The 25,619-nt window shown below is 42.3% G+C and overlaps 1 protein-coding gene across 4 annotated transcripts in view; it reads right to left on the reverse strand.

Moving 5' to 3' along the window:
* The window catches only part of chd5 (chromodomain helicase DNA binding protein 5), a 125,807-nt gene that overhangs the window by 63,318 nt on the left and 36,870 nt on the right, over positions 1-25,619 (reverse strand). For all 4 annotated transcript variants that reach the window (XM_034165875.1, XM_034165877.1, XM_034165876.1 and 1 more), the window contains exons 3-9: positions 13,456-13,674; positions 12,989-13,107; positions 10,187-10,428; positions 9,989-10,101; positions 8,383-8,509; positions 8,005-8,171; positions 4,626-4,844 (exon numbers count right to left, since the gene is read on the reverse strand). In XM_034165875.1, coding sequence (XP_034021766.1) covers positions 4,626-4,844; positions 8,005-8,171; positions 8,383-8,509; positions 9,989-10,101; positions 10,187-10,428; positions 12,989-13,107; positions 13,456-13,674 — 1,206 coding nt within the window. The remainder of the gene's footprint in view (positions 1-4,625; positions 4,845-8,004; positions 8,172-8,382; positions 8,510-9,988; positions 10,102-10,186; positions 10,429-12,988; positions 13,108-13,455; positions 13,675-25,619) is intronic.

A 25,619-nucleotide genomic window follows, 5' to 3' on the forward strand; every position in this document is an offset into this window, starting at 1 on the left:
CAGGACTAATATTTTTGAAGATATTAGTGATATTACGTAACAACAGTGAACAATTGACGTTGATATCACCATTAATCAGTTCCTGGTATCCAGACAAGCTCTGAACAAAGGAAATATCTCAACCTTGCCAGTTTTAAAACATGACATCAACTAAATGTGCCAAATAATAAATACAATTATTCACAAAAATTTCTCATTTTAATTTCCTGCACTTTCAGTTAAAATCATGATAGAAACTTTGCATAATTTATTACCCCCCTTGAAAAATGAACCCGTGGATCCCCATGGGCAATGCGCAAGTTGAGATTTAAGAAGATAACTTAAAAATGTTCTTATAATGAAATCTGAATATTTAGATTTTGATTTGATGTGATTAAAATATAATAAATTTCCCAAGAATCTGTAAACATTTGCATAAAACAGTAAAGCCCCCATCACACATAGCAAGAATGTGCAGGAACCAGCCCGACACAGCAAATATTGCTATAATCGAATGCAGTCAGGAGGAAAAGAGGCGTGGCCAGCAGTGTCAGAATGCATCCAGATTACCTCGTCCACACCTGCACAATGGAATCCAAAGTGCATGTAGACAACAGGTAGACTGCTGTCAGATGCCCATGAAAGGCGCTGCAGACTGTCTGATGTCCAAACGTCTGGATGGCAAACACGGGACTGGAGTGGGAGGGAGTGCTGTGTTCCTCCCTTTGCACAGTCCCTGCCGCTACTGAACACCGGAGTACAACCAATGTATGGACCGGACTCACACCATATGTGTCAAAGCCGTCATGGTGCGGTCACTCACTCTGTCATGCAATCACACCTGTGCACTTCCCAGCGCTACTGACCTCATGTGCATGTGTGCGCAGAGCAGAGGTGCTGGACTGATGACGTGATCGCTGGGTGTGTGTGTTCACATCGGCTGAATGAGCAGCTATGTGTGTGTGAACCACTGCCAGCTACTGGACACTGCTGGCAGTGGGCCATGCTGTCTCATGCATCAGACAGGAAACTTTAATTTTTTTTGTGTTTTGGCTGACTTCAGCAGCACAACACAAATCTGGACACCCTGCGATGGTTGGATTATCACATGGGATTTATTTTTGTGTGGTTGATTCCAGCACACAGCAGCCAGGCGAGAGGATTTTAACCACAGGCTGTGGTCCAGCACCACGTCCATGTCTGCGCTGTGAAACACTCCTGGACTGTTGTTGGAGGTGAGATTCATGTTTATTAATGCTGTCACGGCCTGGCACAACAGTTCCTTTGCACTCTAGGGGGTGGGGGGTAGAGACATTGGAGGTGTACATCATTATACGTGGCACGTGCAGGTCATATCGGCAGTCTCTGTCATGCCAGATCCATCTCGAGGTTCACTCATACGCGCTCAAATCATTTCGGATCCTCTTTTGCTGCCATCTGAATGTGTAAATTGCGGTTAGATGGTGCTCAGATTGCACATGGACCGCCATCTGATAGGTATCCCATCTCGCCAGCGCCTGGAGGGTTTTGAACATGTGCATCACACTTGGGACCACCGGCCGATTTTGACCAGCGGTGTGGACTCTCACAGACGTCTGTCAGAACATTTTCAAACTGCAGCTGGACACTTTTCAGATGTGGGCCAAATCGTCATTGTGATGCCATTCGGCCTCATTCTGGCTATGTGTGATGGGGGTATTAGTTAGTATCAATACATACACTCTATATGGGCATGAATGTCACAGTAATTTTGGGCTTTGAGGTCTTTGAACTGTTCCTTTGCCTGGCTGGAATGACTGCACAGCATCCATCATTAATGACTTTAAAAAACAAGAATTTGTGAACAAATTTGAATTTATTTTGGATCTTCTCTAATCCACACTGAGTCAAAATTATACATACGGGCTCAATTTTATACATAAGTTTACTTAAATCTTTTAGTGAAGTTTGGTTCTACAATGTCTTTTAGCGTGACAGCTCAAGGCCTGTAAACCCCTCCTTAGTGATCATTGACTACAACTGGAAGTTTCTCTTCACCACCATAGATAGAACATTTGACAGCACTCACTGGACTGACCAATACTCAGAACAATGGGAAAGGTCAAGTAACTCAGTGAAGATCTAAGGAGAATTGTAGATTTACACAAATTCAGAAAGTCTCTTGGAACCATTTCTAAACAACTATGTACAGATTCCAAGATCGTCAGTACAAACAGTTGCATGTAAGTATGTTAGATAGATGTGTCACCATTTTGTCTAGGTCTGGAAAAAGAGTTTTCCTCAGATAAAAGGAAATTGGTTAGGATTTTCAGGAACAACCCAGGAACCACCATGATTCAGGCCTGCCAAGAACTGGAAACTGCTAGAACAATGTCACTGTCCACAGTGACGCAAATTTTACACTGTCATGGACTGAGAGGGTGCAGATCAAGAAAGAATCAATCAATCAATCAATTTTTTTTTTATATAGCGCCAAATCACAACAAACAGTTGCCCCAAGGCGCTTTATATTGTAAGGCAAGGCCATACAATAATTATGTAAAACCCCAACAGTCAAAACGACCCCCTGTGAGCAAGCACTTGGCTACTGTGGGAAGGAAAAACTCCCTTTTAACAGGAAGAAACCTCCAGCAGAACCAGGCTCAGGGAGGGGCAGTCTTCTGCTGGGACTGGTTGGGGCTGAGGGAGAGAACCAGGAAAAAGACATGCTGTGGAGGGGAGCAGAGATCGATCACTAATGATTAAATGCAGAGTGGTGCATACAGAGCAAAAAGAGAAAGAAACAGTGCATCATGGGAACCCCCCAGCAGTCTACGTCTATAGCAGCATAACTAAGGGATGGTTCAGGGTCACCTGATCCAGCCCTAACTATAAGCTTTAGCAAAAAGGAAAGTTTTAAGCCTAATCTTAAAAGTAGAGAGGGTGTCTGTCTCCCTGATCTGAATTGGGAGCTGGTTCCACAGGAGAGGAGCCTGAAAGCTGAAGGCTCTGCCTCCCATTCTATTCTTACAAACCCTAGGAACTACAAGTAAGCCTGCAGTCTGAGAGCGAAGCGCTCTATTGGGGTGATATGGTACTACGAGGTCCCTAAGATAAGATGGGACCTGATTATTCAAAACCTTATAAGTAAGAAGAAGAATTTTAAATTCTATTCTAGAATTAACAGGAAGCCAATGAAGAGAGGCCAATATGGGTGAGATATGCTCTCTCCTTCTAGTCCCCAGCTCCAAAATCAACACATTCAAGCCAGACTGAAATTTGCAGCTACCAACATGGATATGCCAAATGGATTCTGGAGAAACATTTTATGGTCTGTCAGGACAAAGACTGAGCTATTTGCCCACAATGACAAAAAGTATGTTTGGAGGAGTAAAAATGTGGGTTTCAAACCTAAGAATACTGTACCAACTGTCAAGTATGATGGTGGTAGCATCATGCTCTGAGGCTGTTTTGCTGTCGGTGTTACTGGTGTATTGCACAAAGTGGATGGAATAATGAAAGAGAAGGACTCCCTCCAAAAGCTTTGTCACCTCAAATCAACAACTAGACAGTCAAAACTTCACCACAATTGGGTGTTCCAACAAGACAGTGATCCCAAACACACATAAAAACTGATTGTGGGTTGGATAAAGCAACTTAACATTAAGCTTCTGGAGTGGCCTTCCCAAAGAACATGGACTTCAACCCCATTGAAAATTTGTGGACTACGCTTAAAGGTTGGGTCCGTGCCAGGAAACCAACCAATTTAAATTAACGCTACCAATTCTGCCAAGAAGAGTAAACAAATATCTAGTCAGGTTTATGCCAGAAGCTTGTTGATGGTTACCAAAACAGCCTTTTAACCAAATATTAGTGGAGGTGTATGTTTATATTTGAGCACAGATTCCCAGGAAAGCTACATCTTCTAGTATATTTCAGTTTATACAGTAAATGTTTGAGTTTGTAAGAAAAATGCAGACACTACTATTTTTTGAACAGATTAACATTCCTGTTTCTTCACTTTCTGTAAAGTAATAAATTTGATACATTTTTCTTCATGTTTTGATTCGGAATAGAATGTGCACTGTTCACAATGCATCTGAATGTAAGGAAATAAAAGCTATTATAAGAATTTTGAGCTTTACTTACTTTTTGAAAACACTGCTATATTGTGAACACAACTTTATAATTTTGACCCTGTGTGTATGAGAAAATATAGAGTTATTAATGATGTCTGCTGTGCAATCATTCTATCCTGGAAGAGCAGTTGAAAGACATCATTAAAAGCCCAAAACTACAATGGCATTCATTCCCATGATAAGTGTATGTAAACGTCAGACCACAACTGTATCTTACTATTTTGTGTTTGTAGACCAAAAAGAAAACAAGAAAAAAACCCACCAAAATATAAAAAATACCAAAATACAGAGAAATCAATATGTACAGTGGAGTTAGCTAACTAGCCAATTCAGCTAACGTAGCGTAGCTAAGATACACTCCAAATGAAAAACACCTTTATCTGTCTTAAGGCCTTTACAGTCAACATTTCACACTTGCATCTAGGAAGTTCTTAATCTACTGAATGACACGGAGTGCTTACAAACACCGTCTTTTATAAAATGTCCTTTTAGAATTCGTACAGACAGTTGTACACGGTGTTAGCTTACCATGCAGCGCGGACACAACCACTCCCCGTTGGGTATTTCGGGTAGAGGGGGGTTGAGGCAGTGGATGTGGTAAGAAGAGGGGCAGGTGTCACAACACAGCAGCTCTCCTCCATCTTTACACACTCTACAAAACTCCATGTGGTCGTCCTCTTCCTCCCCTGCTGCTTCCTCCTCATCCTCCTCCTCGTCTTTGGCCTCCCACTGGATCCCTTCTTTCTCCTGAGAGACACAGTTTAACATGGTTAGGAAGGTGGCAGAGGGTAAACCATGCTAAATCAAGGCTGTATTCTTCGAGACTGCATGACCTACACATCTGTATGTCAGGTTTTATGTTACCTCCTCCATCCCATCACTACCCGTTGGTCCCTGTCCAACCCTAAGAACAAGCTCCGTCCCTGCCTTCTTCCAATGGCAGGATCTGAACTCCTCAAACCACAGTTCTGCCACAATGGGGACCACTGCCACAGGCTAACAATCTGTACATTATCTTAGTCTTAATTACATAATCTTAATTATCTTAATCTTTTATGTTATCTTGCCTCTTGACTCTTTCTGGGAGACATACAAGCAAGTCCTATCCGGCCCCTGAGGCTCATCAGGCAGGTGCTTACCCTTAGATACCGCAATGTGAAGTATGTGAGAGTCTACGACTTCCCTTGGATGGGATGCTAGTTTAACACAGGTTACTTTCCCAACCAAGGCTGGTACCCAATTACAGCAAGGTGGAGTGAGACAATGTTTGTCCAAGGACACAGACAGGTAGGATATAGCACAGGTCTGGAATTGAACCCCAGTCTAAATATTGGTAGTCCAACTCCTATACAGCAGGTGTTGGGTTTACTTTAGATATCACTTTATTTGCAAGAGACACATTCCTACTGGCTGTAAAACATGGATCATCAGAGCTGCTCCTGGTTTTCCATGTGAACTTGTTATGTAGAAACAAAGCAGATTCTTTACCAGCTCTTGACTGGCTGAGCACACCTGAATTCATTAATTTGCAGTGGGTGGACCAGGGAGAGTTGGAAAAGATGCAGGGCAAGTGATCTCCAGGAGCAGGGTTGGTGACCCCTATTCAAACAGAACTCTTTGTCAGCAACTGAAGCATTATCTTCGTAATGGCCAACTACTAAGTAAGTCAACCCCAAGTTAGATCTCAGCCACTACTGAGACTAGAGAGCTGATGTTATGACTTTCAGCAACCCCAATTTAATATTTGATCCAATGGCACACTTTTTCTTTCTGAAAAAGAGTATACACACACTAGGCTTCACCTGTGACCCCAATGAAACCACCGCTTGCTGTAGCTCGGTAAGCAATGAGGCTACAAAGCAGATATTAGATTTAAATTACTCAGTGATCCCAAGTTCCCATTTGATCGTGTTCCTAAAATGACTGCTGCAAATATCTATCTTAATCTCTTCTCAAAATGAAACGGGCCCACACTTTATCACAGTGACTACTGACGGTAGAGAGCAGATTATGGGTTAAATTACTCAGTGACCCCAAGTTACCATTCAATCCAAGTAAAAAGTATTCCTGAAAGTGACTGTAAATATCTGTTTTCACCTTTACAGCTAATAAAATCACCCACCATTTATCTCAGTAACCGCTGAGTGTAGAGAACAGATTATGGGTTTAAATCACTCAGTGACCCCAAGTTACCATTTGATCCAAGAGAACAGCATTGTTTAAAATACTCCAACAATGTTTTGAGCTTTGCCTCTAATAAAATGCACTTGATCACAGCAACCACTGGATGTTGAGAGCGGATTATGCGTTTAAATTACTCAGCGACCCCAAGTTACCATTTCAGGTAAGAGAACAGTATTCCTGAAAATATCTGCAAACATCTGATTTTACCTTTCCTCTAATAAAATTGCCCTGCACTAGGGCTGCAACAAACGATTATTTGGATCATCGATGAATCTGATGGGGTTTCGACACGATTAATCAATTAATCGGATTAGCGGGGAATTTTTTTAAAAATGTGCCAGGGAAACAATTTTTCTCTCCTTCCATCACTTTATTTAACAACAGAACATTATTTGAAAACTTAAAATACTTGAAAATCAACAAATCGTCAGATGTCCCTTGGCTGTTGCAATATAAAATAATAAAGAATAAAACAGTTTATAATAAAGAAAAAATAATTATTTCAAATGGCATTGCTTTATCAAAGTGCTGAGTTGCCATAAAACAACATTGAAACATATAAATGTTATAAAATATATGGTGAAAAAAGAGATATTTTTGTTGCTGCAAATGAACAATTAGCATAACCAGTTAACCATAAAACCTAAATCAAAAACTGTAGCCTGACTCATTATATGTGCAACATTCTCTGTATAACTTGTAAACTATGTGGTCATTTCACAATGACACATGTGACTCATGACTCTTTCTCTAAAATTGTATCGTAGCATTATTAGTTATTATTACTATCATTATTGTTGCTATTATTATTAATATATAAATAAAAATAAATTTAAAAATATTATAATTTGTAATACATTTGACTCTTTTACGACACAAACGCTGAGCCATTAATTATTATACAGAAAACAAATGCACAAACATGCTGAAATGCCAGCAGCTTAATGCTAACTTTAACACTGGAAAGGCCATAGACATGCTAACGCGTTAGCATCGGCATTAGCATAAAATACATCTATCAACTGTTTCAGAAGACCATAACAGGTCAGTTTAACATAAAAAAGGTAAATATTCCTCAGACATATGCTCTTTGGGGTTTTAGTGTGGAAAATTAAGATAAAGCGAAATAAAACAAATGAAACCAATGAAGCAGCAGCTCGAAGCACTCCTTCATTGGTTCAAGATTCAAAGCAAAGCTCGGTTGATTATATGGAAGAAACGAAACATTTGCAGTAAAACAAAGTGGTATTTAGCAACTAATCAATGACTAAATTAGTTGACAACTATTTTAATAATCGATTTTAATCGATTAACTCGATTAGTTGTTTCAGCGCTACCCTGCACTTTATCTCACCAACCACTGAGGGCAGAGAGCAGATTATGGGTTTAAATTACCAAGTGACCCAAAGTTTCTCTTTGACACCCTTTTTTCATGAAAATGAACAGAACGTTTTGACCTTTGATGCAAATCAATGTATTTTAGCAACAAGTCTGAAAAATTATTCCATTGAAGAGGTAACCATGTGATAACACAAAGGGATACGCTTTTCTATCACGGGAATAATCGGGCAGAAAAATTTAGACAATATAACCAGCTTGGGGTGTTTTGAACTTCAGCTTGTTGTGATAAAAAAAAACTTGGTGCACTTCAAGGTGTTCATAGAAAATGTTCTCGTATTGTTTTAGGACCATGGTATCACACAGCTCTGAGTAACGCACTCACACAGTGTGGACAGCTCCATTTGCCCTCGGGGGCCTTTTCCAGCTCGGGGTCCAGGCAGACCAGGTGGTAGGCTCTGGGGCAGGTGTCACACAGGATGATCTCACCGCCCTGCTGGCACACCTCACAGTAGTCCTGGTGGTCTGTCTCATAGCCGTCACCGTTCTCTTCTGGGGAAGGGAAACACGTGTGGATATGTAAAAGGAAACTGCTGTTGTCTTCAGAAAACATCCAAATAAACAAACAAAAGCTTATAAAAATACATACTGCCACTTCCTTGTTATCCGTAATGTAATGACAGTGCAGTTATGAGAGGCTTCAAAGAGAGCTGGGAGGGAAAGAGACACCACAGAGCACGCTGAATTCAGAGAGTAAACATACTTTTTCTTTTTTTCCGCCCACGTCGGGCCTTTTTCTTGATGGCAGCCCCTGAGGTATCAGAAAGAACAGAAGCACTGTGGATGCTGATGTCATCAAAGTCTGACTCCTCCAGGAAGTCCTCCTCACTCTGGAAGAACATGCGTACAAATAAAAACTATGGCGCTCTGAGCCCAACAAAGAACTGCAATAAAGTGACTTTCTCTCAGAAACCACAACAGTCTGTGATCGCAATAATTTCTAAAAACGACCCGGCCCATAAATAATTGGACATTGACAAAGTTGTCACTGCAAAATATCTCACATTTAAAGGTACTGACACCAAGTCAAGTCGTGGAGCTGCACGTCACTGAATCTACCACACTGTGTAACCACCGCGGGTCCTGGATGGCAACCACCCAAGCAGACAGCCGATCCATTCCCAGTTCTCAAAAGTAACCATCATAGACTGAGTAAATAAAATGGACAAAGCCAGCATGATGTCATCTATGGGTTTTCTAGAGAAACAGTTGATATAAAGCGCGTATAAGAGGTGGAGCAAGGGTTGCTATGTTGTCTGACAGAAGAAGCTTGAACACACCCCTACTTTTGACTACAAACCAGCTAAGCTAACAGGCTATCCTGGGTTTGGGTGTTCATTACATCATATTTATTGGGACTGGGTTCTCATACGTTTGCTTTGATGTGAGCTTTAAAAGTTATGAGCCGCTTATTTTCTTATTAATCTTGCATTAATGGGATTTAACGGATGAAGCAACCAGTAACTGCTAAAAGTGCTAACTCCATTAGCATACAACATAAAATAAGATAAGAGTTTCAAACATCACGAGTATTGCAGCAGGGACGTCTTAGATCATCCGTTAAGACAATGCAACCACACAGCAAGCCATATTATTCCAGGTATTTGTTATAAAATGCTCAAAAAGACAGAGCTAGCCCTCCACAAAGAGCTAGCAGCCACTGCTAGCGGACTCTGAGTTTTTGATGCTATGCCTTGGCTCAGCCACTGTCACTCAAAGCGTAACTTTATATCTTAGAAATGTCTCATATCAGGCTGTAAACATATCTGTTTTGCTCTAAAGTTGGACATTTTAACATGGACTTGAAAGGGAACCTGATTCCTTTTGGAGCCAGCCTCAAGTGGCCAGTTAAGGAACTGCAACTTTTAGTTCTTCCAGTAGAGCTTCATCTGAGCCCATTGAAGCTTGCTGCTTGGCTGAAACCAATTAACAGCTGGATGGGCTGGATCACTGCAAATGAATGGTCCCATTACCTGTCTGTGAAGGATGCAAACAGGTAGTGTGACCAAGAATCGAACCCATATTGGTAGCCCAACTCCCATCCCACAGAGTTACCTGCTTTGCACATACAAAGTCAAGTGGAAACACACAAAAAAAGGCTCCAATTTCAAAAACACATTTCATCCATCATAGATGTTAATCCCCTCAAATCAAACCTGAGCATCTGTATTTTGAGCTCATGTTTATTGTGTGATTTCAACTGCAAAGTGTCCTGAAAAATGGCTGGTTTTGTCAATGTCCAAATATTTACGGACCCAACGCTGGCAGAGAAACTCAAAAGAAAGTGCTTTAAAAAACAAATGACACACCGAGGATGCTTTTTTTTTCTTCCCACTTTGGCCTGACTTTGATTTGGTCTTCTTGGGCTTGGGTTTCTTCTTCGCCTCCTTCACAGTTTTGCTCTTCTTTCGAACTCCGGGTCCTGAGGGGATAGACGCCCATGTGAAAATCTCACTGTTACTTCAAACAAAGAACATAAAAAACACGCAGCCTGACACGATGCTTACCCTTTCCTTCTTTGGTTTTGGCTTTTTTGATTGGCCCCAGCTGAGCACTCGACTGGCTGCCGCTGACAGACGTTGGCTGAGCCACAGTAACCGTCTCCACGGCGGCAGCCACAGCAGCGGCAACAGCGGTGGCAGATGCGCCTTTGAACGGGTTGTTGGCACTGAACTCACGCCACTTGGCCCCTAACACTGTCATCATCTTTGACATGGGGATCTTCGGATTTTTCTTGGCAATAAGAGGCCTGAGTAAAGCCAGAGAGGAGACAGAAACAGCTACTTTATTACGTCGCACTCCGTTTATAGTTCCCCCAGCACGGGAAGGAAGTGGATCTTGATTTGTTGATGCCGCACTGCCCCTTAAGTTTTGTTCTCCCTGCTTAGCTGTGCAGTGTGTCATGTTTGTGATTTGTCAGCCAACAGCTTGAGGTTTCGCACGCCGGCCTGTGAAAGACAGAAGGTCAGACCTCTAAGTCCCAGAGCCTCCCGGCTGTCACGGACATCTAGTATGCAGCTGAGTGCTCACAGGAGGCGCGGTAGGAGCTCGCGCTCCACTTTGCCGGCGCTGAGGCTGAGCTGAGCCAGGCAGCCCCAGGTGAGCCCAATGCTTCACACCAACTGCCTTCTAGCTCAAACACAGAGAGTAGTGTTTGCTCGTCTCGCTGTGGAGTTTTTGCTGAGAGTCTCTCAATGAGGCATTCCAACAAACCACACAAAACACAACAACAACCCCACCAGAGGAATTTGGACCCATTTCAAAAGCACCAGGAACTTTTGCAGTACCTAAAACAAGTTGTGTCTTTTTCGGTGATCCACAGACTGGAGAGGTGGATGAAGATCTACAAAGCAGCGGTTGATGAGGAACATCAAAACTAATTGACTTTAAATGGGATCATTTTAGAAATTTTGACATAGTAATAATATTTTACAGTAAACTTAGTTTTGCCCATTTGTTTATTTAACTCCTTTACTTCTTACAGAAGTATTTTTTCTTTTCTTTTTACTGTTATTTGTGCACCTATTCCTTATTACAGACATATTTTATTTTATTGTTGTTTATGCACTAATGACACCAGCTCAAATTCCTTGTATGTGAGAACTTACTTGGCAATAAATTCAATTCTAATTCTGATATAGAGAAATCTTAATTCTTTCTTTTTTCTGAAATCGTGTTAAGAAATTAAAATGTGTAAAAGCAAATGGGGTGAATAGTTTAATAGGCAATGTAAATCTAAACATTACAGAGAAGTATTAAGTCCTAAATAGGTCCTGAGGCCTGTTGGTGCTGTTGCTATCCTCTGAACACTGTACACTGAAATAACTGATGCAATGGATGAACTCAATTCAATTACGTGCAGGATTTCCATCTAATCAATATATGTAGCCCCAACTCAAATAAAGCACATCCATGCAAGATAATTTAATTTAATTTAGTTGGGACTACATATATTTATTAAATGGAAATCCTGCCCATAACTGAATTGAAACTGACTCATTGGATTGGATTCCAGCTAATAAATATATGAAGAGTTCAGATGCAAAACCCAGTAAGTCCTTTTTTTCAAATGGAGAAAAATAGTTGAAAATGGAGATTTAAAGGAAACCCTATGTGGAAAAGCACAGACTTTCATCAATAACATGAAAACAGTTTGTTCAGATTCTTTCATATTTTGCACACTATGGTCCCATTGACAGAGAAGTACATGTTGGCCTCAACTAAAAATTTATGGTTTTGGAGATACTGGGTTTTGCATCTGAACTCTTCATATGTAGTCCCAACTCAATTAAATTACATTATCTTGCATGGATGTGCTTTATTTGAGTTGGGGTTACATATATCTATCAGATGGAAATCCTGCACATAACTGAATTGAGTTCATCCACAGAGCCATTTTTTGAGTGTAGCGTGAAGCAGATGAGAGTCCATGGCTCCCCCTGGATGGGATCCCAGTTCAATGCAGGTGCCTTCCCCAGGCTAGGCTGGTGCCCATTTACAGCTGGATGGACTGAGACAATGCAGAATCTGACCTGATCAGCATTGCAGCTCTTAATCTTGAATTTTTATTCATTTCTATCCTATTTCTTTGATGCATATAAACGCAAATTGTATTTTGCATACTTGTATGCACCATTCGAGAATGTCAAAACTGTCATTTTGTTGTGCTTGCACAATAAAAACATGTCAAGGTCTTGAATCTACAGTGACGAAGTCTCAGTTCAATTCTCCTACCTGCATATATAGGAAGAATAGACCCAGAGTGCATCATGTCCTCAACATCTGTTTTTTTAGCCGATCAACGAACTTCCAGTGCGGTCAAATGAAGCCCGTTTGCATTTGTGTTGTTTTGGACACAATGAGTGCAAAGCATGCTTGTCATTGCAGGATCTTCAACTCATCTGAGATAATGAGTAAAAGAGTTGTTTTTGTTGTTTGTGGTCACAGTGCATAAATTTTAAAATTTACTGAAATTTCTTCTAAAAAAACAAACAAAAAACCTTCAAAATCACCTTATGTGACCATTTCCACCAATTAAATCATTCTTTAAAATCAACTGAGGCAGGTTCCTGGAACTCGGCTTGCTTGGTACTCAGGATTGAGCCCCTGTGGTGGAAAAGTTTCTACTCTGTTTCTTTCTTTGGGCTTATCCTGGATTTGTCTGGGTTTGCCACAGCAAATCCAGAGTGAATTTGCACAGTGCACGGTGGCCTTGAACCGGGGACCTTCTGCTTGGTAAGCAAGAGCACTAAAAACTTGCATGACCAAAAGTGCTTGTACTATACCAAGGATAAACATTAGGCTCTTGCCTGAGGAACTGGCTGAATGCCTTATAGTTTGTGATGGTTTTATAGTCGTCCTCGGAGAAACCGTACTGAACATCTTCCAGACCCCACTCTTGCATCAACTGGCTGGATGATTTGGGTTCCTGCGATTACAAAGATCAAAAGATTAAGATGGAATTAAAACGCATACAACAAATAACTAGATATGTTCAGCCAATTTACTGAGGACCAATGATATCACAAAAAAGAAGTGATGAAATGGAACTATCTTCATCTTATGTAGTCACTGTTGATTTTAAACCATCAACAATAAATTATGGATATGCAAATTATAAAAGCAGGTTTGGCTCATCATAACATACTTATATCTTCTGTTGTAGTTATACTATATTAAGCAAAATCATTATGATGACTGATAGTACAATATAAAACAGCAAACTAGACAAGAGGATCAAAGCAAAAATGGTGAAAACTTTGTAACTGGACTTAACCTTCATGTTCCCATCATCATCGTCGTCATCATCATCTTCCTCCTCCCTCTTCTTTTTCCTGGGCTTTCTCTCTTTCTTCTCCTTTGGTTTCTTCTTCTTTTTCTTGGTGGGGCCATAGTTGCTGCTCTCGCTGCCAGAGGCAATTTCTGGACATTCCCGATTCTCCTCCACCTCTGAGGTCTCCTCCAGGTCACTGTCCACTCTTGTCACAATTCCCCCCTTGAGGTGTGTGAGTACACAGGCATAAACACACAAAAAGTCAGCAAAATGCACAACACAATACTCTGATATGATCTCTGTAGATGTGACGTGCTTAAAATTTGCTGTAATGTGGTACTGTTCCTTGCAAATCCAAATATACTGAAAATAAATAATAATGATGTACAGTGGATGGTCTAATCATGTATCATGGAAGTGCTTTTTGGGGTGTTTATGATTTACATGGTGAGTAGTCTGAACATGAGGCTCAGAATGGAAACAGGTTGTAATTAGTCTCAACTTATTATCATGGGCATGTTTTGGGTGTAACATCAGACTGTCATCTGTCATTGTCTGTAAACACAGGGTGAGCTGGAATGCCATGCATTTCCTTTTAAATGGAGGAGAAGTGAGAGGTTTTCTGGCAAGTAACTGGATCTGCTCTCTGGCACCAAAATGCAAAATGCTTATGGAACCAGGGGTCATCGCCCACAGTCCACTGAGGTGAACGACTTGCCTCATTCCTGCAACACTTACACCACCTCCATCTCCATCTACCCAATCTCCTGTTCCTGCTCACTGCCAGCTCCTTGTTAGCGTTCCTTGCCTCCAAATCCAGGAAGGAGGAAAACCATTGTTAAAATAAAGTACAAACCAGTTACGAAGGTTATGCATTTTTTCCACAGGTTTTTGATTTTATTTTATTTTATTTTATTTTGGGTTGCAATTCTGTTTCATTGTAGTTTAATGAGTGATGATGAGGCACCTTTTATGTGCAAGTAGAGCAAATGTACTTCCTGAAACCATATATGTAAGGTGTATCTGAATTTTGCACTGCAGCAGATTTAGTTTAGAGCTTGTTTATTATTATTATTATTATTATTATTATTATTATTATTATTATTATGGCACAATCACTTTCTGTAGCCTAATGATCGCAGTGCATGGGCACTAGACCTGACCACACCTCATTTAAGACCAACATGCCCAGGGGTGCACAGATGACTGCAAGTACATTTCCTAAATGTGGGTGCTAAGTGTGATAATGACAACTGTGTCAGTCAGAAACAAGCAACAACACTTGTATTACACTGCTTTGTGCCATATGTTTGACCAGTAAGTCCTATATTGGCTCTGAGGCCCGGTGGTGCCAGAGCTTATCTCTGGATTCTGTAGTGTTTGATGCAGGTTACTTCCCCAGTGGAGGCTTGTATCCATTTACAGATGGGAAAATTGAGAAAATGTAGACTGAATATCTTGTCCAAGGACACGGACAGGTAGCATGAGCAGGATTTGATCATGCAACAAGAGGTAGCATGAGTGGGATTCGAACCCATGTCTAAATATTGGGAGGTCAGCTCCTTATCCACTCAGCTAACTGCTGCTCTACGTCAAAGTGTTCTAGATCAACAAAACTGACCAATTTTATTGTGGTGTCTTCTGGTCAGCTGGAAGTTATGCCATGGGGGCTCAAGGCAGACACAGTGGTGTTATTATACACAGACTGGCATTCACATTGCCTGCATCACTATATTAACTCTGTATGTTCCACATAGTGTTTGTGCAAACCCACAACTGTAGCTGGGTTTCCATCATAGATTTAGTAATACTGTGAGAAATCTTGGAGTCATTTTTGATCAGGATATGTCATTCAAAGCGCATATTAAACAAATATGTAGGACTGCTTTTTTGCATTTACGCAATATCTCTAAAATCAGAAAGGTCTTGTCTCAGAGTGATGCTGAAAAACTAATTCATGCATTTATTTCCTCTAGGCTGGACTATTGTAATTCATTATTATCAGGTTGTCCTAAAAGTTCCCTAAAAAGCCTTCAGTTAATTCAAAATGCTGCAGCTAGAGTACTGACGGGGACTAGAAGGAGAGAGCATATCTCACCCATATTGGCCTCTCTTCATTGGCTTCCTGTTAATTCTAGAATAGAATTTAAAATTCTTCTTCTTACTTATAAGGTTTTGAATAATCAGGTCCCATCTTATCTTAGGGACCTCGTAGTACCATATCACCCCAATAGAGCGCTTCGCTCTCAGACTGCAGGCTTACTTGTAGTTCCTAGGGTTTGTAAGAGTAGAATGGGAGGCAGAGCCTTCAGCTTTCAGGCTCCTCTCCTGTGGAACCAGCTCCCAATTCAGATCAGGGAGACAGACACCCTCTCTACTTTTAAGATTAGGCTTAAAACTTTCCTTTTTGCTAAAGCTTATAGTTAGGGCTGGATCAGGTGACCCTGAACCATCCCTTAGTTATGCTGCTATAGACGTAGACTGCTGGGGAGTTCCCATGATGCACTGTTTCTTTCTCTTTTTGCTCTGTATGCACCACTCTGCATTTAATCATTAGTGATCGATCTCTGCTCCCCTCCACAGCATGTCTTTTTCCTGGTTCTCTCCCTCAGCCCCAACTAGTCCCAGCAGAAGACTGCCCCTCCCTGAGCCTGGTTCTGCTGGAGGTTTCTTCCTGTTAAAAGGGAGTTTTTCCTTCCCACTGTAGCCAAGTGCTTGCTCACAGGGGGTCGTTTTGACCGTTGGGGTTTTACATAATTATTGTATGGCCTTGCCTTGCAATATAAAGTGCCTTGGGGCAACTGTTTGTTGTGATTTGGCGCTATATAAAAAAATTGATTGATTGATTGATTGATTGATTTGCACAAAAAAGTAAGGTCCTCTGGTTTCTCAGGTGGATCTGCATGAAACTTTGGCACCAGTTTTACACCGGATGCCCTTCGTGAAACAACTCCACATTACATGGAGAATAGGCAGTGGTGGCCTTGAACATGGACCCTTTGGCAGTGGAAATAAGTGCACTTAAACACTTGGCCACCAACCCACCTACAGATCTGCACAAAAGTAATATTTGCAGAATGTTGATAGTAATAGAAACATGCAACCACAATTGTACACATAATGAAAAATGCCAATATCATATGTGGTACCAAAACCATACGTGGTACAAATATACATATTTTTCTTGTTGAATTATAAAGCTTGCTTAGTATACTGTAGATGCATATTTAGTTCACTCAGCCACACGGGATGTGCAGCCAGTATATTCTGAGTGCCGGTCCCAAGCCCAGATAAATGAAGAATGAATGAATGAATGGGTGAAGAAGAAAAAGAGGAGAACATGTCCAGAGAGAGCAGGAGAAGAGAAAAACTATAAAGGTAGAAGTTAGAGTCGGGACTTTGAATGTTGGCAGTATGACGAGTAAAGGGAGAGAGCTGGTTGATATGATGGAGAGGAGAAAGGTAGACATTTTGTGTGTGCAACAGACCAACTGGAATGGACGTAAGAGCAGGAGCATAGGTGGTGGGTTCAAGTTGTTGTATCATGGTGTAGACAGGAAGAGAAATAGTGCTGGGGTAATTTTAAAGGAACAGTATGTTAAGAGTGTGTTGGAGCTTAAGCGAGCGTACAACAGGTTGATAAGTGTGAACTTGGAAATTGAAGGGGTGACACTGAATATCATCTGTGCATATGCCCTACAGGTAGGTTGCAAAATGAAGGAAAAAAAATTCTGGAGTGAGTTAGTTGAGGTGGTGGAGAATGTGCCCCAAGCATGAAATAGTGGTAAAGGAGCGGACTTAAATAGTAATGTGCTGACAAGTGAGGAGAGTGTGTTGAAAAGGTGGAAGGAATATTTTGAGGAGCTGATAAATGAAGAAAATGATAGCGAGAAAAGGTTGGATGATGTGGAGAGAGTGGTCTAGATGACATTCCAGTGGAGGCATGGAAACATCTACGAGAGATGGCAGTGGAGTTTCTAACCATTGTTTAATAAAATCTTGGAAAGTGAGAGAATGCTTGGGGAGTGGAGATTAGTGTTACAAACAAGGGTGATATGTAGAGCTGCAGTAACTACAGAGACATAAAGTTGATCAGCCACAGCATGAAGTTATGGGAAAGAATACAATGTTTGGACTGAGAATACTGATGAAGTATTGAGAAGGCCAGAAGGAGTTACATTGTGTGTTTGTGGATTTCGCAAAAGCTTATGACAGGGTACCAAGAGAAGAGCTGTGGTGTTGTATGAGGAAATATGGAGTGATAGTGAAGTATGTGAGGGCAGTGAAAGACATGTACAAGGATAACCTGACAGCAGTGAGATGCGCAGTAGGAATGACAGACATGTTCAAGGTAGAGGTGGGATTACACCAAGGATCAGCTCTGAGTCCTTTCTTGTTTGCAATAATGATGGACAGGTTGATGAATGAGATCAGACAGGAGTCTCTGATCTCATTATGATGTCACTATGATGTTTGCAGATGACATTGTGATCTGTAGTGAGAGCAGAGAGCAGGTTGAGTCTAGCCTGGAAAGATGGAGATGTGCTCTGGGGAGCAGGGGAATGAAAGTTATAGGAGCAAGATTGAAAACATGTATGTGAATGAGAAGAAGCCCAGTGGAATAGTGTGGTTACAAGGAGTAGAAGTGGTGAAAGTAGATGAGTTTAAATACTTGGGGTCAACTGTCCAAAGTAATGGAAAGTGTGACAGATTTAAGATTCAAGATTCAGGATTCAAACAATTTTACATATCACACCCGATATACCTCAGACAAAAGTACAGCAATTAATCCACAATTATTACTAGTTAAATGTAATAATGGCACACATCAGAATTAAAACAACTGCACATATACATTTGATTGATTATGTACGCTAAGCTTTGAAACAGTCCGTCATCTGAATTGAGGCGATGCCAGTGTGGGTTGCAGCAGCTTTCATGCCGCGGAACTGAGGCAGAAGAATATAGAGGCGAAGAAGAGAGTGCAGGCAGGGTGGAGTGGGTGGAGAAAGGTGGCAGGAGTGATTTGTGACCAAAGAATATCTGCAATAGTGAAGGGGAAAGTTTACAAGACAGTAGTGAGACCAGCTATGTTGTACAGCTTAGAGATGGTGGCACTAACAAAAAGACAGGAGGCAGAGCTGGACGTGGCAGAGCTGAAGATGTTGAGATTCTCTTTGGGAGTGACAAGAATGGACAAGATTAGGAATGAACATATCAGAAGGACAGCTCAGGTGGGACAGTTTGGAGACCAAGTCAGAGAGGCGAGATTGAGATGGTTTGGACATGTGCAGAGGAGGGACCCAGGGTATATAGGGAGAAGGATGCTGAGGATGGAACCACCAGACAGGAGGAGAAGAGGGAGGCCAAAGAGGAGGTTTATGGATGTGCTGAGGGAGGACATGCAGGTGGTTGGTGTGACAGAGGAAGGTTCAGAGGACAGGGTGAGATGGAAATGATTGATCTGCTGTGGTGAACCCTAATGGGAACAGCCGAAAGAAGAAGAAAGTATTTAGTTAACTGGTAACTAAGAAAACATTAACATATGTCAAAATAAACACACACTCACACTCACTCAAAATCATCTTCAACCACTTAGTCCAATTAAGGGGGGGCTGGAGCCTATCCCAGCAGTCATAGAGCGCAAGGCGGGGTACACTCAGGACAGGACGCCAGTCTGTCACAGGGCCACAAACAGACAAACAAACACATTCACACCCACTCGCACAACTATGGACAATTTAAAGATTCCAATCCACCAAAGTCGCATGTCTTTGGATGTGGGAGGAAACCGGAGCACCCGGAGGAAACCCATGCAAGCACGGGAAGAACATGCAAACTCCACACAGAAAGGCCACAGGTGGGAATTGAACCCATGACCTTCTCGCTGTGAGGCAACAGTGCTAACCACTAAGTCACCGTGCTGGTCAAAAAAAAAAAAACTTCCTTTCAATCATCAGCTAAAAATGCATAAAATGTAATTTTAGAAAAATCCAAATACATTTTCCTTAATGAGAAAGTCTCTGACATGATATCAAAAGCACCCCCCACCTCCAAACTTTAATTAGGTGGAATCTTTGTTTGAATCTGCCGTTAGTACTTCAAACAACACATTTGTGTGACAGAAATAATTATGATGGACTCATCAAAACCAGACACAGCTGTGTGTAAGGTTTGAAATTTACTACTGATGCAAAATAAATAAATAAATAAAGGAGCTGTCATATTTAAATAAATAAGATCTGTCTCCAGTTAAGACAGAATTTCAAGTCTTGAAAAATTCAAATATGAAAGTCAAAGATAGGTTAAATGAACGTGGCACTGCTTCTGCCAAGGCTTGAGGATTAGCACTCGCAGAGAGGCCACCCACACTTAAAAAAACGCATCCGCTGCCATGCCACTGCAAAGCAATGTGCATAAAAGCTTTTACGCCATGGCATTTGCATCAATTAAATTACATCATTCCAAAGTGGCTCTGCTCCGTTCCGCAAACAATTCCGACTTATATAAATTATATATCAACTGCAGTGGGTTGACTTGACGCTTATGTTCACCTTCAGCACAAAGTAAACCAAGAAAGACCTCAACGCTGTCGGCTGTGCAGCTAGTCACAGCGCAGAGCTGCAAGCCGCCTGTTTCATATCAGACATCTGGACGCCTGTACGGATTAAACAGTGAACAGGTGTTGTTTGTGTGAACAACAGCGCCACATCTGAACAAATTCACTGGTGCATGTTCATGACCGTACATGCACGAGTGAGTGAGTGAGAAACAAAGAGGCCGGGATCTGGTGTTCGTCTTGTCACTTAATGACTTGTGTGCAGTTTACAGTGTTTATGTGTGTGTGTGTGTGTTTGCATATCCATTTGTTTGGTGTGTAAAGACCTAGTTTGTGCCTGCAGCTTTTTGGACAGTGTGCATGATTCAGTGCATGTGTAGTGTGTGTGTCTGTGTGTGTGTGTGTGCACATGTTGTGGAGTAAACGAGTGCAGGTCAGCATCTCGGTCATCCCGCTGCCTGTTGCTCGGCGAGCCTGTGCGGCTCCATGGAGACACTCGCAGGCGTTTTGCTCTGTAGCGCAGTAGAAAAGCTCACGTTGCCGCAGCACCCGCCAACCCTACCAGCAGCCTGGCTGTGTTGCCATGGTGACCAAATTTGAGCAGTGTCTGGCTCTCTCTCTCTCTCTGCACATGCCTTTTCTCTCACTTTCTCTCCTTCACATCTCACCCCCCCTTATAATTTTCTCTTTCTTAACACCTCGTCTTTTTTTATTTTCCTCTCTCACTCTTTCTCTTTACCCTGCCATTCACCCCCCCACACACACCACCACCACACACACACACACACACACACACACACACACACACACACACACACACACACACACACACACACACACACACACACACACACACACACACACTGTGACAGTGGCAGCCATTGGAAAGGCGCCATCCAATCAGGCACGTTTGCATAACGAGCCTGTTATGCAGAGGCCTTGCAGAGCTGCTGCTCCAGCACCAGTCTAGACAAATCTCATTTATGCATAAGAAGGAGCAGAGAGAGAGAGAGAGAGAGAGGAAAATGTGTGGATTGGGGGATGGGAATGGGGGTGGAGATGGAGGAGGGGAGAGCACAGAAGCAGAACTACCATTGGGAGGTGAGGACAGTGGAGACGAGGTGGAACCGCACAGCAACCTCACCGTGGCCCAGAGTTCATTGCTGCACACACACAAACACACACACCACAACACCTACAAGGACACTGACATCAACAATGAGCATGCTTCTTCTTCCACAGGGAGGAAAACCAGATAAGTGCTGATAACAAAATCAAATTAGCTGCCCCCCCCACCCACCATAATGGCTCTGCCCTGGGGGGAAATTGCAGAACATGTCACAGAAAACAGCAGATAATTGAAGAAGAGGAAATTCAATAAAATTCAGTTCCACAAATGTGCTCGAAGAGCAGGTAACCTCACTGGGATGAGGAGTTGGGCTACCAATATGTAGACACGAGTTTGATTCCTGGTCATGTTACCTATCTGTGGACAAGTGGACAATACACTTAACCCACACTGTCCCAGTCTATCTGAAAATGCTGTTGCACAACAAGGTGGAGTTAAGAACCCATTGTTGTCTGAGGCTCCATCCACACTGCAGGACATGATGCCAAATTTAGAATTTCGGCCTATTAGTCCAGGTCTAAGAGAAGGCACTGGTGGAGTGTGTCGCGGTATCTCCGCTTTCACCACACTACAAAACTACCTTCCATCCAGGATGGCAGCCACCAAGGCAGACAACTGGTCCATCCCCACAGATATTCCATAGGTTTCTGCCTATACCATATCTCATACTTCAGACATATTCCTTTTTATGGTTTGAAAAGGATTAGTCTACACCAGTGGTGTCCAAACTATTCCAGAAAGGGCTGAGAGGGTGCAGGTTTTCTTTGCAGCCACTGACTCCAGAAGGTGATTTCACTGATGAGCTCATCCCACCTGTTCAAAGGGATGTTAATCAGTGAAATCACCTGCTGACGTAAGTGGCTGCAACGAAAACCTGCACCCTCTCGACCCTTTCTGGAATAGTTTGGACACCACTGGTCTACACCATCTGTCATGCTTAGTTATCACATTATGGGGAAAGATATGCCATAGAATCCAGTGTTTGTCACCATTTTTGCTGTTTTAATCCCATAACATTCCATCATAGGTAGTCCAAACTCAACCTTTTTTTGGAATCCTTATGACAAATGTAAACTTTTTTTTAGTTGTCTGCATGGGTGGTTGCTTCTAGGACCTTAAAGTGGATCCAAGGTGGCACCAATGCATGCTCCCAGACTTAACATGACTTTTCAGTGTGGTCGGACCATTTTTAATTGTTGACCCGTGTCAACCTTCATTGACTCCTACTTGGCTATAGCCATCATACATTTTGTGTAGGCCATGGTACTCTCTCTCTTGGCTTGGCTTCACAAGGGAAGATTTATTAGGAAGGGTGTCTACATCGACTGCAGGACTGCTCATGGCTGACGAGGCCAATCCGGGACAGGCAGGTTCAGGTGCAGTGGCGGCATTTAAAGGTCTAATCGGGGTTTGGGTTCTCCAAGTCCTATAGTGATAGGAAAGGGGCAAAAATGGCAGCTGGAAGCTGTCACTGGAAGCTGCAGTCCCAATCCTGCATGCAGGTGGCTTAGGACTCTGGTCGCCTGGTGTTGACCCGGATGATGACACTACCACTTGGCAGCACCCTGAGTGTCCAAGCAGCCTTCTCTAGGGACAGCACTGCTTGCTCCACATGGAGAGGGACCAAGAAAAGGTGGTCTAACCAAAGCCGTGGTACACTGAGACTGGATTGCAAGTGTTGTTTCATACCCATGAGTGATACTGATTGGGTCAAATTGGCTTAGGGCTCATGGACTAATCAACCACCTGATGCAACCCTATATCTGACCAATCAATACACAGTCAGAAAGTTACTAAGTTTGGAATTTTCATCCACTTCTTCTTCTTCTTGTAACAGTGAACATGCTGGATTCTCTTTGACAACAGGATGTCACAAAGGGATGTCCCACGCTTGTCATCAGACAGGTGATGTGTGCCTCTGTGATACATCTCTACCTCAATACCAATCAATCACAAAGAAGCAAACAAACAAACAAACAAAAAAAACAACAAAAACAAAACCCTTATTTTTCCTACTGGCAGCACTGACAGGAGACTGAGATGTGCCCGCTGACAGTCTCTGTCGGAGTTGTGGTTCCTGCCTGACACCAAGTCTTGGGGAGCGATTGGATGTGAATTACAGCAGCAGCACTTCCTCAGCGGGACGTAAGTGACGGGAAAGAAAGGAAGAATGAACTCCGAGGCATCTCAGTGAAGCACAGACGGATGAAAAAGGAGAAAGGAGGAGATTCTGTGTGAGTGAGAGAGTGTGAGTTAAGAAAAACAGGAGAGTGTCAGAGGGAGTCCCCCCTCATTAACTCAGTGAGACCCAGAGCTCAGTGTTTACCGCCGGCAGCCAAAGGGCCGGGTGGCAGCAGGGCCAGCTAAGCTCCTCACGGCACTGCTGGAATCTCCAGGCAGCAGAGGGAAAATCAAAACTATATCTGTGACACCGTTACTGCCATTACCAAAACAGCCCAGAGTGGAATTTTTTTGTTTTTATTTATTTATTTATTTATTTTTGCACGTTGTTGGAAGACAAATAACACATGTATACCTTTACATGGGCATGAATGTCAGTGTAATGTTGGGCTTTTAATGATGTCTTTGACCTGTTCTTTTGCCAAGCTGGAATGATTGTACAGCAGACATGATTAATGACTTTAAAAAACAAGAACTGTGTGCACAAGTCTGAATTTCTTTTGAATCTTCTCTAATCCACACATGGTCAAAATTATACATACAGTCTCAAATATATACAAACATTCACTTAAATCTTTGAATAAATGGTGCTGAAGGTTCTACAATATCTTTTAACATGACACAGCCAAGACCTACGTATGAACTCCTTGTTAGGGATCATGATTGACTACAACTGGTAATTTGTCTTTGACAGCATAAAAAGGCTGTGCTTGACAGCACACAATGGACCGACCAATGCTCAGAACAATGGGAAAGTTTGAGGAACTCAGTGAAGATCTAACAAGAATTGTCAATTTACACAAGATGGGAAGGTCTCTTGGAGCCATTTCTAAACAAATGCAGATTCCAAGATCATCAGTTAAAACAACTGTATGCAAGTACAAGTTAGTCAGATGTGTCACCACTTTGCCAAGGTCTGGAAGAATAGTGGAAATTGGTTAAGATGTTCTGGAACAACCCAGGAACCACCAAGGCTCAGGCCTGACATGAACTGGAAACTGCTGGAACACCAGTGTCACTGTCCACAGTGAACTCAGTTTTACATCACCACTGACTGAGAGGGTGTTGAAAAAGAAAGAAGCCCCTGCTCCAAAATTAACACCTTCAAAAAGTAAGACCCTTTGGCAGCTCCCTTGTTTTCACTTGGGATCACCACAGTAGATCCAAGGTGGATCTGCATGTTGAATTGGCACATTTTACAACGGGTGCCCTTCCTGATGCAACTCCACATTACATGGAGAAATGTGGTTTGAACCTGGAACCTTCCACACTGAAACCAAGTGCACAAACCACTTGGACACCAGCCCTGCAAAACAAACACCTTCAAGCTTAGCTGAAATTTGCAGCTGCCCACATGGACAAGTCAAATGCCTTCTGGAGAAAGGTTTTATGATTGAGCCATTTCGCCACTATGACAAGTGGTATGTTTAGAGGAGTAATAGACTGCATTTGTATATCGCATGCTCATCTGTATCAGAAGCTCAAAGTGATTTACAATGATGCCTCACATTCACACATACATGGTGATACTATGCAGGGTGCTCAACTGCACACTGGAGGGTTAAGGACCTTATCCAAGTGCCCTTTGTGATTTTCCAGTCTGTGAGGGGTTGAACCAAGGATCCTCTAGTCTCAAGGCCAATGCTTAACCACTATATCATTAGTAAGTCCCTTTGGCTGCTCCCTTGTTTGCACTTGGGGTGGCCACAGCAAATCCAAGGTGGATCTGCATGTTGAATTGGCACAAGTTTTACGCCGGATGCCCTTCCTGACGCAACTCCACATTACATGGAGAAATGTGGCAGGGGTGGGATTTGAACCCGGAACCTTCTGAACTGAAACCAAGAGCATTAACCACTTGGCCACCACCCCTGCAACCACTATATCATTAGCTCTTCACAATTCCCAGATGAGGCTTTCAAACCCTAGAACACTGTACCAGCTGCCAAGCATGGTGGCCATAGCATCATGCTCTGGGGATGTTTTACTGCCAGTGATACTGGTGCATTCCATAAAGTGGCTGGTATAATGAAAAGGAGGACTTCCTCTAAATTCTTTGTCACCTCAAATCAACAGCGAGATGGTCAAAACATGGCTACAATTGGGTGTTCCAACAGCACAGTGATCCCAAACAAACATGAAAACTGATTGTGGGTTGGATAAAGCAGCTTAATATTAAGTTTCTGGAATGGCCTTCCCAAAGAAGCCCGACCTCAACCCTATTGAAAATTTGTGGACTACGCTTACAATCTAGGGTCCGTGCAAGGAATCCCACCTATTTAAATGAACTCCACCAAT

This window comes from Thalassophryne amazonica, chromosome 3 (genome assembly GCF_902500255.1).
Source record: "Thalassophryne amazonica chromosome 3, fThaAma1.1, whole genome shotgun sequence".
Lineage (NCBI taxonomy): Eukaryota > Metazoa > Chordata > Actinopteri > Batrachoidiformes > Batrachoididae > Thalassophryne > Thalassophryne amazonica.